We start from the raw sequence: 12316 nt of genomic DNA, 5'->3' as shown, positions 1-12316 counted from the left end.
AAACCTGATCTGCAGTAAGATGTTTGAGAGTAAAAAAACTGCTAATTGTTATTAGACTGTAATTAACAGGGTTTTTTTTGCATATTATCTCCATGCAGGTATGTTAAAATGTGAGAAAACATCAGATTAGCTGCATTAAAAATGTTTTTATTTCATAGTTTTCACACAGTTTATCAGTAAATACATGTTTCTTTGGTTCTAAAACTAAATGCATGGTGTCCAGCTGAGTGGACATTTTTGTAACTCCATAAAAACAGGCTAACAAAAATCAATAGAATTATTATTTTTATGCCTAAAGAGGGATAAAAACACTCAGGAAAAAAATCGTGATTAAGGTTCTCATAATTCATGCATGAAAGGGTTTAACAGCTATTGAACTTAATCACTATAATAGCTTAGGTACTTACATAGTAGTGGCTCATGGTGTACACATTGTTCTCCAAGTGACATTTTCCATCATTGGGAAGCACAATGCCACCCAGTTTTCCATCTCCAGCAAAGTGGAAGCCAGCGTCAGTGGAAAACACCAACAGGCGAGTGACATTCCTCCAGCCGATCTGCTCCTAAAGAAATGAGAAATATACACATTTAAAACTATTAAACCCTATTTTGTTTGGTACAAGATTTAATGAGAAACCAGAGATTATCCTGCACAAATCTCCTCATAAACAAGTCTCATAAAACACCTTCTCACACATCACCACATAAACACTTTCATTGGTGCTCTGTTTCTTGAATGTAGTACTCTAATGGTGGGAAAATATCTGAGAACTTGAGGATCCCTGTTTCCCACAGTTTTGATTCCACTTACCCCACATACAGCCACTTGCATGATCGCATCAAAGCCTCCCTCTGGGGAGTCCAGGTTTCCAGAGATGTGCTGCTGACCCACCAGGGTGTTAAACTTCTTGCCATCACTGGTCAGCTTCAGGACATTTTTATAGCTGAAGGGGCTGGTGCAGTTCTGGTCACCGGTGCAGGGGTTCAGCAGTTTGGCTGGGGTGGTGCTGATGTAGGGCATGACAGTTTTCTCTACAAATGAGCCAAAGCCTTAGGGGAAAAAAAAAAAACTGATTTAAGAATATTACTTTACAATGCATTACAATCCAGTACTTTACAGTACAGTACAATATGTGCACTGCAGTCTACAACACATTTGTATCCAACTTACTAACTTACTAACAACTTAAGATGGAACTAACATACAACTTCAAAAATAAAGACAAATATTTTTAATGTTTGTGTGAAAGCTTAAACGTTTAAAAGAATCTCAGTATGATGATTAAAGTACATGATCGGTAAAATAAATATAGGAAAATACCTGATTTTCACTGAAAAAAATGCAAAATGGAGAGTTTTATATTATGATAGTCTGGGGGCGCTGAGCCACCCCGGTGGTCCGGCGCACAGTTGGGCAGAACCCCTGGCTCATTGCCAGGCTCCATGTCTGGCGCACAGCAGGGGTGCGGCTTTTTGCCTTGCAAAAAATTTTGACACACAAAACTTTTCTACTCGCAAACTATTTTGATCCGGAAGTAAGTATCACTTGAATTTGCAAACAAAACTTTATGAGTTGCAAAAGATTTAGAGGTGCAAAACCTTTGGACTTGCAAACAAAACTTTTAAAATAACAAAATATTTTGGCCTGCAAGCAGAAGTTTCGGATTTGAAATGAAAGAAAATGAGGACAATTGATTTTGTTAAGCTGAAAAATTTTGAAACCTTTATAGTTGTTTTCAAATCTTGATTTTTTTGTTTGCCTTTTTTCCTTTTGTTTGCATAATAAAGTCACAAAATTATCTTCATATAATTCTAATAGTCTCTCACACAGTGGAAATTCCAAAAAAGTTGTGCCATGTTGAGTTGAGTTGAACTGATACCAGTGATGTTAAAGCTGCACAGTACCAACAATATGTTCTTTTTATTTCTTTACCCAAAAAGGAAACATAAAATATGATCTCACTCCACAGTGAGAAGGTTCACCTATCCTGAAGTCAGAGGTGATCTTTGACATCTCCAGCATCAGGCTGGTTCCCAGGTTCTTGACATTCTCCAGATCATCCTTCATGGAATAGGACAGGTCCATCAGATAGTACAGGTCAATGGGATAATCCTCAGCTCGCTTAAACTTCAACGTGAAAGACTGGGGCTCACCTGTACACACAAATGACACATACAAAGTTCATGTGGAGCCACAGTTTATAATCTTTGATTGTTCTGTGCTTTTCTGGAAAGGGCATCTTAAAACAGATTTTTACCAGATCGCAGATTCAGACTGATTTTCTGGGGTTGGATCTGAGTAATATCTTCAGGTCTCAGTTTATCTGTGCCCTTTCTGCGATTAGTCACCATTTTGTTCTTGAGGATCTTCTGTTCACCCCGTGGGTTTGCAATCATTTCATCTTTACAGCCTCTGCTCTTCAGAGACTGCAACTCGTCACAACGGGTCGAAACAGTCTCGCCCTGTTTCAGGAAGTCCTGTGAGCAGCGGCAAATGAAAATCAGTTAATACTGTAAGGCAACAATAGCACTACTGCAACTGTGGAGACTAAAAGATATTTTTTAAACTAAATATGTTTCAGTTCCACACTCACAAGACAAAACTACCTTGATATTTTTTGTTTTCACTTTTCATTAACTACACAAACAACAAAATTAATAATTATACCCTCCTACGACCCAGTGAGCAAAGTTTTGGCTTTTTTAAATTTATTTTTTCTGAAGTAAAGCTGTGAAACTCTTGTTCACTACAGAGGACAAAAATGCATTGCTGGGTCTCAGGCAGCACCCCTTTGCTTTCCTCAGCACTAAATGCTGCTGACAGCCTAGATTCACGTACTGGGTCTGTACACCAGCCGCATTTGGCTCCAGCCTGGATGCACTGGCCGCAGTATTTGGCGTTGGCACTGATACACTCATTCCCCTCTGGTTGGAAAACAAAGAGAAGAAAAGGAGGCAGAATCAGAGAGGGAGGAAAGCAGTGCAACACAGTCCCTGCAAAGTAAGCAGCCTGTTAAGCCCCCCCTGTTTACACATCAGTTCATCTGGAACACCATGTGGCTGGATGGTAATTGGAGACAGAGGGAGAATATTCTGTCTTTTCCATTATCCTCTGCAATGCTAAGGTGGACAGTGACATAACAGACAAAAGTAGCCTGCTTCTCTTTCCAGGGAAGTAGTCATCATCTTGATGATTTGTATGTTTACTATGCATGCTGACATCATGTGACAGAATAATGATGTTACACCAATATGTAAGGCAATCCCTGACTTAGAAGACTTACCTTTTTGAGCATTACTGCAACAGAGAACTCCTACCATTGTAGATATCAACAGCAGCTTTAGGTCCATCTGAAAAGACAAACAAGAAAGATTTAATAATATGAAATGTATGCCATCTCTCTACAAATAACTTTTGTCTTTGAAAAGCAGTGTGTTTCATTTTACTATAGCCTTGTTTGCAGTATTAACTTGCTTTGTTCATGGTCTGAATATATCAATTCATAATTTCCTGGACATGAGGGCCCCAAAGAGCAAGGGATTGTCTCTTACAGGAGACTGAATCTGTAAATGGCTGGGTTATAATTGAAAGTAATAAATAATCCAGGCGCAGGCCCTTTGCTATTCTCAGCCAGTCATGAGGTAACAGGCAGCTAATTCAATTCAGAACACTCTCACACACGACAACACACACATCAACATTCCCTTCACTGGGTGTCCAGCCTCCCCTTTTCCCACAATCCCTTTTTACTGTAAAGAGCTTGGGCTGAGTAGGACCAATCCCCTTCTTGTCTTGTGTATTGATCTCTGTGTGACAGCCCTTTGGTCAGACATATCAATATATCTTCTCTTTCTCCTAATGGAAGGCTCATGACTTACTAAAGATACGGGGTACTGAAGGACCCTTAATCAGCACCAAAAACTGCAAAAGGCCTAAAGGTAGCGTTAGCGTCTCTGTAAAGCCATAATTACAAACAGTGCTGCTTTGAGCTCAATGCTAATGTCAGCGTGCTAAAATGCAGATGTTTAGCAATGTTTACCATGCTGACCACAAATGTATGAACGAAACTTCTATCCATTCATGTTCATGATCAGGCTAAACAAACAACTCCACTATTGAAAGACACCACTTCTTCAGGTACTTCAAATATGTTCCTAATCATTTGTGTGGCTATGACAATGGATAAATTATGCTGTTTTCTGCAGCATTAAAGTGAGTGAGAGTGTTGTCAGGGGGCACATGTGTTATTCATGGTAATGGTAATCACTAAAGTCATTACCATAAAACCTGGAATGTCTGTACACATTTTAAAGACACTTGATTTCACAATCCATCAGGCCAAAAGCAAATCCTCTATATAAACATGGTGCAACATAAGCTTTGCCAATGATATGAAATGGGTCACTTCCTCTCTCCAAAGAGGATGTAGTAGGATTGAGAATGTTGTGAAGACAAATGCAAGAAGATTAACAACAACAATACACCAATATCACTTTTTACTGGCAATTAATATTACTTTAAGAAAATCCTGATTTGCTTTCTCTTTCATTTTTACATCTAGGTGAGATATAAGATAAGATAAGGTAAGATAAGATAAGATAAGATAAGATAAGATAAGATACGACTTTATTTATCCAACCGTGGGGAAATTTCAGTTAACAGTAGCAACATACAACAAGCAAGTGCAAAGAAAAAGACAGGTAAAACCACAAATGAGTGAAAAATGAAATATAAAAAGAAAAATAAATTTGGTACTTAAAAATTTAAATGAACATATAATGACCGGTCAAAAGTTTTAGAACACCCCAATTTTTCCAGTTTTGTATTGAAATTCAAGCAGTTCAAGTCCAATGAACAGCTTGAAATAGTACAAAGGCAAGCGGTGAACTGCCAGAGGTAAAAAAAAGAAGGTAAGGTTAAACAAAACTGAAAAATAATGTACATTTCAGAATTATACAAAAAGGCCTTTTTCAGCGAACAAGAAATGGGTTAACAACTTAAAGCAGTTCTGCAGCAATGGAGGTTGATCAAACCTTGAAAGTTGGTGCTACCAATTCCTACATGTGTCCCAACGTTTCTTAATTACTTACAACCCCCTCTGTCTGCATAAAAGTAGTGTTGGAACACACTTCGGTACCATACCTTTGTGAGCATTATTTGAACAGTATTGTCTTCGAGTTGCATGTTTGATGGGTCGAGTTGCAGCAAGAAAGCCATTGCTGAGACTTCAGAATAAGAAGGAGGCTTGCCTGGGCCATGAAACCCCGCCAGTGGACTACTGAAGAAAAATGAGGAAAAATTGAGGTGTTCTAAAACTTTTGACCAGTAGTGTATGTGTTGCAAGGTCCTTGGTGAGAAAGAAATATACCTCAAAGCCTATTTTCTCCTAATGTGCACATCTTGAAAAGGATATTTTAAGGTCACAATGCTCAAAAGATATGTGGCCTGAATAAAATTGGTCCAGTATTTACTTGGGTAACTTTGGGGTGAAAAAAAAAAAAAGTTAAATCTGTAATTACCTTCACTTCTTCCATTGGAATGATAGGGACTAGATCTGCCACCAGTCTCCTAAAGATGTAGATCAGCGGAGAAACCATGTGACACTGAAACAGGAAATCACTTTCCAGTGAACTGTCTTGCTTTTAAGGGTCTTCAACTGATTTCTGGGATATACTATACCATAAATAATGATATGAACAGAACTATGGATTAGCGGTGCGTACCATACAGTATGAGCCTCACGGTTCAGTACGAGCATGTACCACTGTACAACTACCCTCCTGAATACCAACATTAATATCCACATTAGTAAAATCTCCTCTGTTGTCGCCATGTTTGTTACTATTAACTTTCTTCTTCTTCTCGAAAAACTTTACTCTTCTTCATGGTATTTGGCCAGTATGGTAATTAAGAGTGACACCCTCTGGTGGATTGATTGAGAAACGCTCATTTCAACGCACAGGATGCAGGAAAGTATGAAGGCAGCGATGCATTACAGCGTTAGAAATGGACGTGTCTATTTACGTACAAAAAGTACATACATCTCCATCATCTCCCAGTTACGTTTCGGCAAACAGCCGGGCTCCAGCCGGGCTCTGCGTCTGAACCATGCTGTACTGTGAACCATGACTCAAAAACCGCAATATGTACTGAACCGTGGATAACCTGTACCGGTGCACCCCTACTATGGATAATAACATGTACATTCTATACAGTACAATAAGGTTAGGCTTTTTAACACCAACATGCTTTGGGGACTCTAACCCTTTAAGTATTGGCAGCTCTAATACGTGACAGGTGGGAAAACTTCTGCAGAAAAACCCAAAACTGTATGGTGGACTGGACAGTTATCAGAAGTTCTCATCTGGTCAAATCCCATCTGACCATGAATCACAAATTCATGGGACAGTAGCGTCATGTTGAGAGCAGTGGATATTAAAGCGTATGTTTCAAATCTGAGAAACTCAGACAGCGTTAAAGATAAAGGAACCAAGCTCTTTTTTTTTCCCCCTAAATAAGTGGTCGGTTGATGGATATCCATGGAGGCTACATAGAAAAACTGCATTCCCTTATCCTATGGTAAAGAAAGCTCTGAAGTTCAATGTGCATGGTGTTGAGTGATGAATTCCTGAACAAGTGTGTATGTGTGTGTACGTGCGAGAGTGTCCGTTTATTTAGACACAGACAGGGTAGACGGCCTGTCTACAACACCCAGATTAGATCAGCTGGTTTGAATCCCCACTGCGGTATGCTCGTATGTCTTTCCATGTGAGATAAATACACATTTGATCCACCTCTGCCACTGTTACAACATCACCACAGCCAGACTGAAGCGAACTCCCTTATGTAATGGCCTTAATTAAAAGACATGAGCTACAATGCAGTCATTTATTGTGATGGTTTGGTACACATATGCAGTAAACTGACTTCAGCTGAGATTCAGATCTGCATTCCTCTTATAACTCAACCACACACTCAGATATTTGCTTTGGGTTTCATCTTCAGCTCCAGGTTGCAGATCCAGGGCGACATTCAAACGCAAAGTAAGCCTATAAAATACCAGTGAGGTGTCAGTGTAGAAAAATAACCACATTGTCTTTATCCAGTGAAGCTTAGCAGCTGCATGTTGGAATGTTCAGTATAAAAAAAAGGCAGTAAAAAATAGAGCAGACACAAAGCAGGTCCTGAAAGAGCTACAAGTAGAAGGTTATGATGCCCTCAAATGCTCCTCGAAAGTTCATTAATCATAAATACATCCAGTCAACATTTCATTGTGGTCAAAATAACTTCACCAATTTATTATTCTTGACCATTTCAGAACATGCTGTGTACTGATGACTAACTTAATACATATTTAGTATTCACTTCAGTTTCCAGTTTGACTATTATCTATTATATAATCTATTAAGACCCTCCTCCAGAAGAACCAGACATGTCTTTATAAGGCCTCATGACTTGATGCATCTAAAATAGTCCCAAGACCCATGCTTTCTACCAGGTTTTATCTGCTTTCATTCAGTAAAGTAGGCATCTTGAGTCCATCTGTAGAGGAAGCAGCTGTGGCGGTACACCCAAGAGAAGTCACACAAACACATCGTCATTGAAAGCGTGGTTTCTATCCTGTTTGTTGCTAAATACACAGAAATGTGGCTGCCAATCCAGTATTCTCTCCAATAGATGTTTTAATGTAAAGCCAACGTCATTACAACACTGGTTGACGTTTAACCTACTGAGAAAATAAGTGGGAACCAACAAGTAAAACAGCAGTTGTATTCTTTATTCCACAAATATAATTTAAGAAACTGAGAGACAAGAACTATAGGTTTAATCAGATGTATCCACTATCCTTACATTATGATCCGTTCATGTAGTTGGCTCAATGACTAGCAGTTATGCCTCAAAAATGTGGTTTTGCAAAATAATTAGAAAAGCACCAGTGGTGCCCCATGAGCCTGGGAAAAAAAAAAATCATATTGGAGCCATGATCATTTTCTAATCAAATTTGAATTATGTCACCATTTACACATATGTCTGTCAGCTTAAAAGCTAATTTTACAAGTCAAGAAAGTCACCATTTGTTGTAAAACTGCTGGATTATCAGACTGAAAATATGGAAACAGAAACACAATACGTGTGAAAGTTCCAAAAGAGTGGCATCATTCCAAGTGTCTGTCCATGACCTGTTCAGAGTGCTACAGATGTGTCTGCACCTTCAACATCACTGAAGAAATTTCCACCTTTTTAAATAATTTTTCACCTCCTTCTCAAAGACTGCATTGAAATATGCTGAGGGAACAACTGTATGAGATCTCTTGTCCACCAAGCTGTTTCACACAAAACTAGATGCTTATTTCAAATCTTTACAGCTGCCAATTTCTTGGTTCAGAAAATGATCTTTTAAATTGACAATATCACACGTGTATATAGGCCCTTTCCCACCAAAAGGCCCAGGAACTTTATTACCAGGAACTTTTTGGGGTAAAAAAAGTTACTGGTAACTGCGTTTCCACCACACCCGAAAGTTCTGGGTAATTTATTTAAATCAGGTTGATGATGCGGATCGGTGCAGCGTCTGCAGTGATGCAGTCGCTGTACCGGTCGATTGTGGTAAAGAAGGAGCTGAGCCGAGAGGCAAAGCTCTCGATTTACCCGTCAGTCTACGTTCCTACCCTCACCTATGATCATGAGCTTTGGGTCATGACCGAAAGGACAAGATCCCGGATACAAGCGGTCGAAATGAGTTTCCTCCGTCGGGTGGCTGGGCGCACCCTTAGGGTTAGGGTGAGGAGCTCAGTCACCAGGGAGGAGCTCGGAGTAGAGCCGCTGCTCCTCCGCGTCAAGAGGGGCCAGCTGAGGTGGCTCGGGCATCTGTTTCGGATGCCTCCTGGACGCCTCCCTGTGGAGGTGTTCCGGGTATGTCCCACCGGGAGGAGACCTCGGGGAAGACCCAGGACACGTTGGAGAGAATATGTCTCTCGGCTGGCCTGGGAACGCCTTGGGGTCCCCCCGGAAGAGCTGGAAGAGGTGTCTGGGGAGAGGGAAGTCTGGGCATCCCTGCTCAGACTGTTACCCCTGCGACCCGGCCCCGGATAAGCGGAAGATAATGGATGGATGGATGGAAGGTTGATGATGTATGAGGGAGCAGTAAAAGAAACTGTAGTCCTGTTCATGTCCATTCACAAACTTACCTCTAGTTCAATAAAATGACACACTACTTTAAGTGGACAGGTTGGGTTTAACATTTTACTGGTTGTTGAATCACTTAATCCATCTGGAATACATTTTAAATGAAGTTAACCATCATTACAGATCCTTAATTTGTATTTAAAAGTGGTAGAACATGTATTTTCAACTTCTCATTCCTTAAACTAAATCACACCTAACTTTAAGTGTGATGGATGGTTCTGTTTCATTTCTATTGTTTCATAGATATAGTCCAGGTTCAACCCTAAAGTCAGACAGATTTACTCAAATGCCTGCATTTAATTCAACTGCATATTACTGATGAAAGTACTTATACTCATATTTTGATGCCTTGTAAAGGAACAGACAGTATTAGGTTAGATTTTTTTTTTTTTTTTTGGGATTAAAAATTGAAACAAAACAAAGGTGCCTTAAGATTAAAAGGGAAATAAAAACGTGTGAAAGGTTCAGGCTTTTGGACCAGGGTCTGGTCCAGCTAGTCCAGGACAGCCGGTCTGGAGCTCCATGGTCCTGATCCCTTTTTCGCTTTCCTACAGGAAAAGTAATAAAAATGCTAAAATTAATAACAGAACACATGATGACAGATTCCTACCAGTGTGATGTGACATGTCAAATGTCTTACCTGGGCTGTTGTAAACAGCAGTAGATGTTGGACCAAGACACAAACGAGCCACAGGTTCAGAAAAAGAGACGAGTCCGTCTGCTCCATTTCAGGTAGAAATCACAAAACATGCAGAATAAATCAGTGTTCAGCTCATGGCGACAACATGAATCCATCCAGTTCTCAGATTTAGGTTTAGTGTCAGACTGTTGACCAGTTAGTATTAGGTTAACCGGACTTCACTTTGGATTAAACAGCTGATGCCGCTGACTACTGTTACAGCATGGAACCAACTAAACAGGGAATATTTGTGTCATATACAGACCATTGGTTTGTTCCACAGTCAGATCCACTGTGAACGTTGTGGTCCTTTAGTTTCTTTTAATCCTGCGTAAGTTTCTTCTTTTCTCGTATTTCTTTAGGCTTGTGTCTTATATTTGGCTCCGACAGCTTTTATTCACTCGTTTTGTGTCGGCGATTCAAAGTCCGTCTGAATTTCCTCGTCGTCCGTCCACTTGTTGTAGCTTCTCTTTCGGTCCATTTTCCAAATTATCAAAATACAAAGCTTGTGGAAATTAAATGAGTTAAATATTGGCGGTGAACAGAATGCGGAAATGCTGCCAGTCTAGTCCACCACTCAGCCTTCTCCAGCACACAGCTCCGCCCCTTAAAGTTCCTGGTAATCTGAAAAGTACTACCTCCCTACCAGGAACTTCCTCGGGGTAATTTTGGGGCCGGGGGAGGGTCAGTTACCAGGGTAATTTTCGGTGGAAACGCACCAGGAACTTTGAAAGTTCAGGGTAATACAGAAAGTTCCTGCAAAAGTTCCTGCGGTGGGAAAGGGCCTTATGATGGTAAAATTAAAAGGGGGGTCAAAACATTTTCTCTCTCTTGACATTAATTGGCATTCACGTTTTTTCCATCAGGTCCTGTGTGCCAAACCAGAAGGGGAGGGGCTTCAGCTCTCTATAGATGCACTATGGAAACAGTACATGGAGTAATCTCCTCTACTGTTTTGTAACATTAATTCTAAATTCCAACCAGTTAAAAAAGACTAATTTTTTTTTACAGCAGTCATGACCTTAATAATGGTATCGACTTTTTCATTTTGTAATACTTAATTGGAATGAAACTTTCTGACCATCCTAAACTGCCCGCATCTATGAGAAAGCTTATGTGTATGATGTTCTAAAACCAATCTTGCATACACACCATCTTACAAAACACACACAAAATAACCATACCACATCAGGTATTATTGTCAGCTGCACACATACCCAAAACCTACATGTATTTCTGAATAGGGATGTCCCGATCCAATCTACAGATCGGTGTCAGCTGCCGAGCTGACATTTTTAAGAAGATCAGATCAGATTTAGTCACAGGATCGGACCGATCCAGGCCCGGTTCGGTGGACACATCCTGCCCCCTCAAATGAAAGTTTCCAAAGGTAGGAAAAAACTGCACATCAGCGGGAGGCTTAGAGGACCTAGTAAAGAGTCTATATGTTTCACTTTCACTCTGCGTGTACTCATTATGAGGTATGGTAGTGATGCACAAATCTGTTTTTTTTTAACCCACGGGGCTTTTGTGGAATTATTTGACCCAACCCAACCGGCCCCGTAAATAAACTGACATTCTTTTGACTCGCCCCAACCCGACCCACGAGGAACCTGCTTCATATCACTAACGCATGGCACTGAACGCACCCCCATTTAATACCTGGACGAACCTGTTCATAGACACACTACAGCAGTGGCAAACATAAGGTTCTAATTTGTCCCATAGTATGAATTTGGAAAGTGCAAAAATTATACCGAAGTTATTAAGAGTCAAAGGTGTCATACTTTTTTTTAGTTCAGGTTTCACATTCAGCCCAAGTGTGATCTCAAGTAAATTAATAGCATAATTGTCTATAAATAATGATTACAAATTTTAATCAAAATTTCATTGTAAAAAATCTGTCTCAGATCAATATTGGATTGGTATCAGCAAAACTAATCCCCCCAAAAAATCGGATCGGATCAGAAGCAAAAAAATCCACATCGGGACATCACTATTTCTGAATGTGTGTTCACTTGTCACCAACACCTGAGCTGTGACTAATGGCAGTCCTGTGTCTTATGGGCACTAACGCTGAAGTTCTATCAGTTGACAGGAGAAGGTGACGCATGACAGACACTGTGGTGCGAGACTAAAATGGTCCTGCTCAGGCATTCCTGAGGGGCTGAACACTGCCTGACGAGGATAGTACCCTGCAACACTGTCACTGCAGAAATGTGAATCCTGACAACCATGATACATGCTGTATTTGCTGCACCACGCTTCCCATATATTAGCTTCCTATCAAATTTGCAATGACCTAATGCTTTCATGAAACTAGAGATGAAATGTGAGTATGCTTCCTCATATTTGTGTGACATAGACAATGTACAATTAGCTGCTATTACAATAAAGTGAATAATCTGACTACTTAGTTGACTCCCACTAGGTTCCATACTGAGGAAACA

At 40.1% G+C, this 12316-nt stretch overlaps 1 protein-coding gene across 2 annotated transcripts in view; it reads right to left on the bottom strand.

Annotated features, from left to right (window-relative positions):
• Positions 1-12316, bottom strand: part of LOC115411017 (integrin beta-1-like) — a 58118-nt gene that overhangs the window by 30536 nt on the left and 15266 nt on the right. The window contains exons 1-7 of one of the 2 annotated variants that reach the window (XM_030122929.1): positions 5521-5627; positions 3285-3351; positions 2840-2925; positions 2259-2478; positions 1984-2154; positions 812-1050; positions 408-563 (exon numbers count right to left, since the gene is read on the bottom strand). In XM_030122929.1, the coding sequence (XP_029978789.1) occupies positions 408-563; positions 812-1050; positions 1984-2154; positions 2259-2478; positions 2840-2925; positions 3285-3351; positions 5521-5598 (1017 nt within the window). In that variant the 5' untranslated portion in view covers positions 5599-5627. Of the gene's footprint in view, positions 1-407; positions 564-811; positions 1051-1983; positions 2155-2258; positions 2479-2839; positions 2926-3284; positions 3352-5520; positions 5628-12316 lie in introns of those variants that run through there. The other variant, XM_030122930.1, reaches the window with a different exon arrangement.

Source organism: Sphaeramia orbicularis, chromosome 20 (assembly GCF_902148855.1).
Source record: "Sphaeramia orbicularis chromosome 20, fSphaOr1.1, whole genome shotgun sequence".
Lineage (NCBI taxonomy): Eukaryota > Metazoa > Chordata > Actinopteri > Kurtiformes > Apogonidae > Sphaeramia > Sphaeramia orbicularis.
The sequence above is the reverse complement of the archived record's forward strand: the minus strand, read 5'-3'. Positions and strand labels throughout refer to the sequence as shown.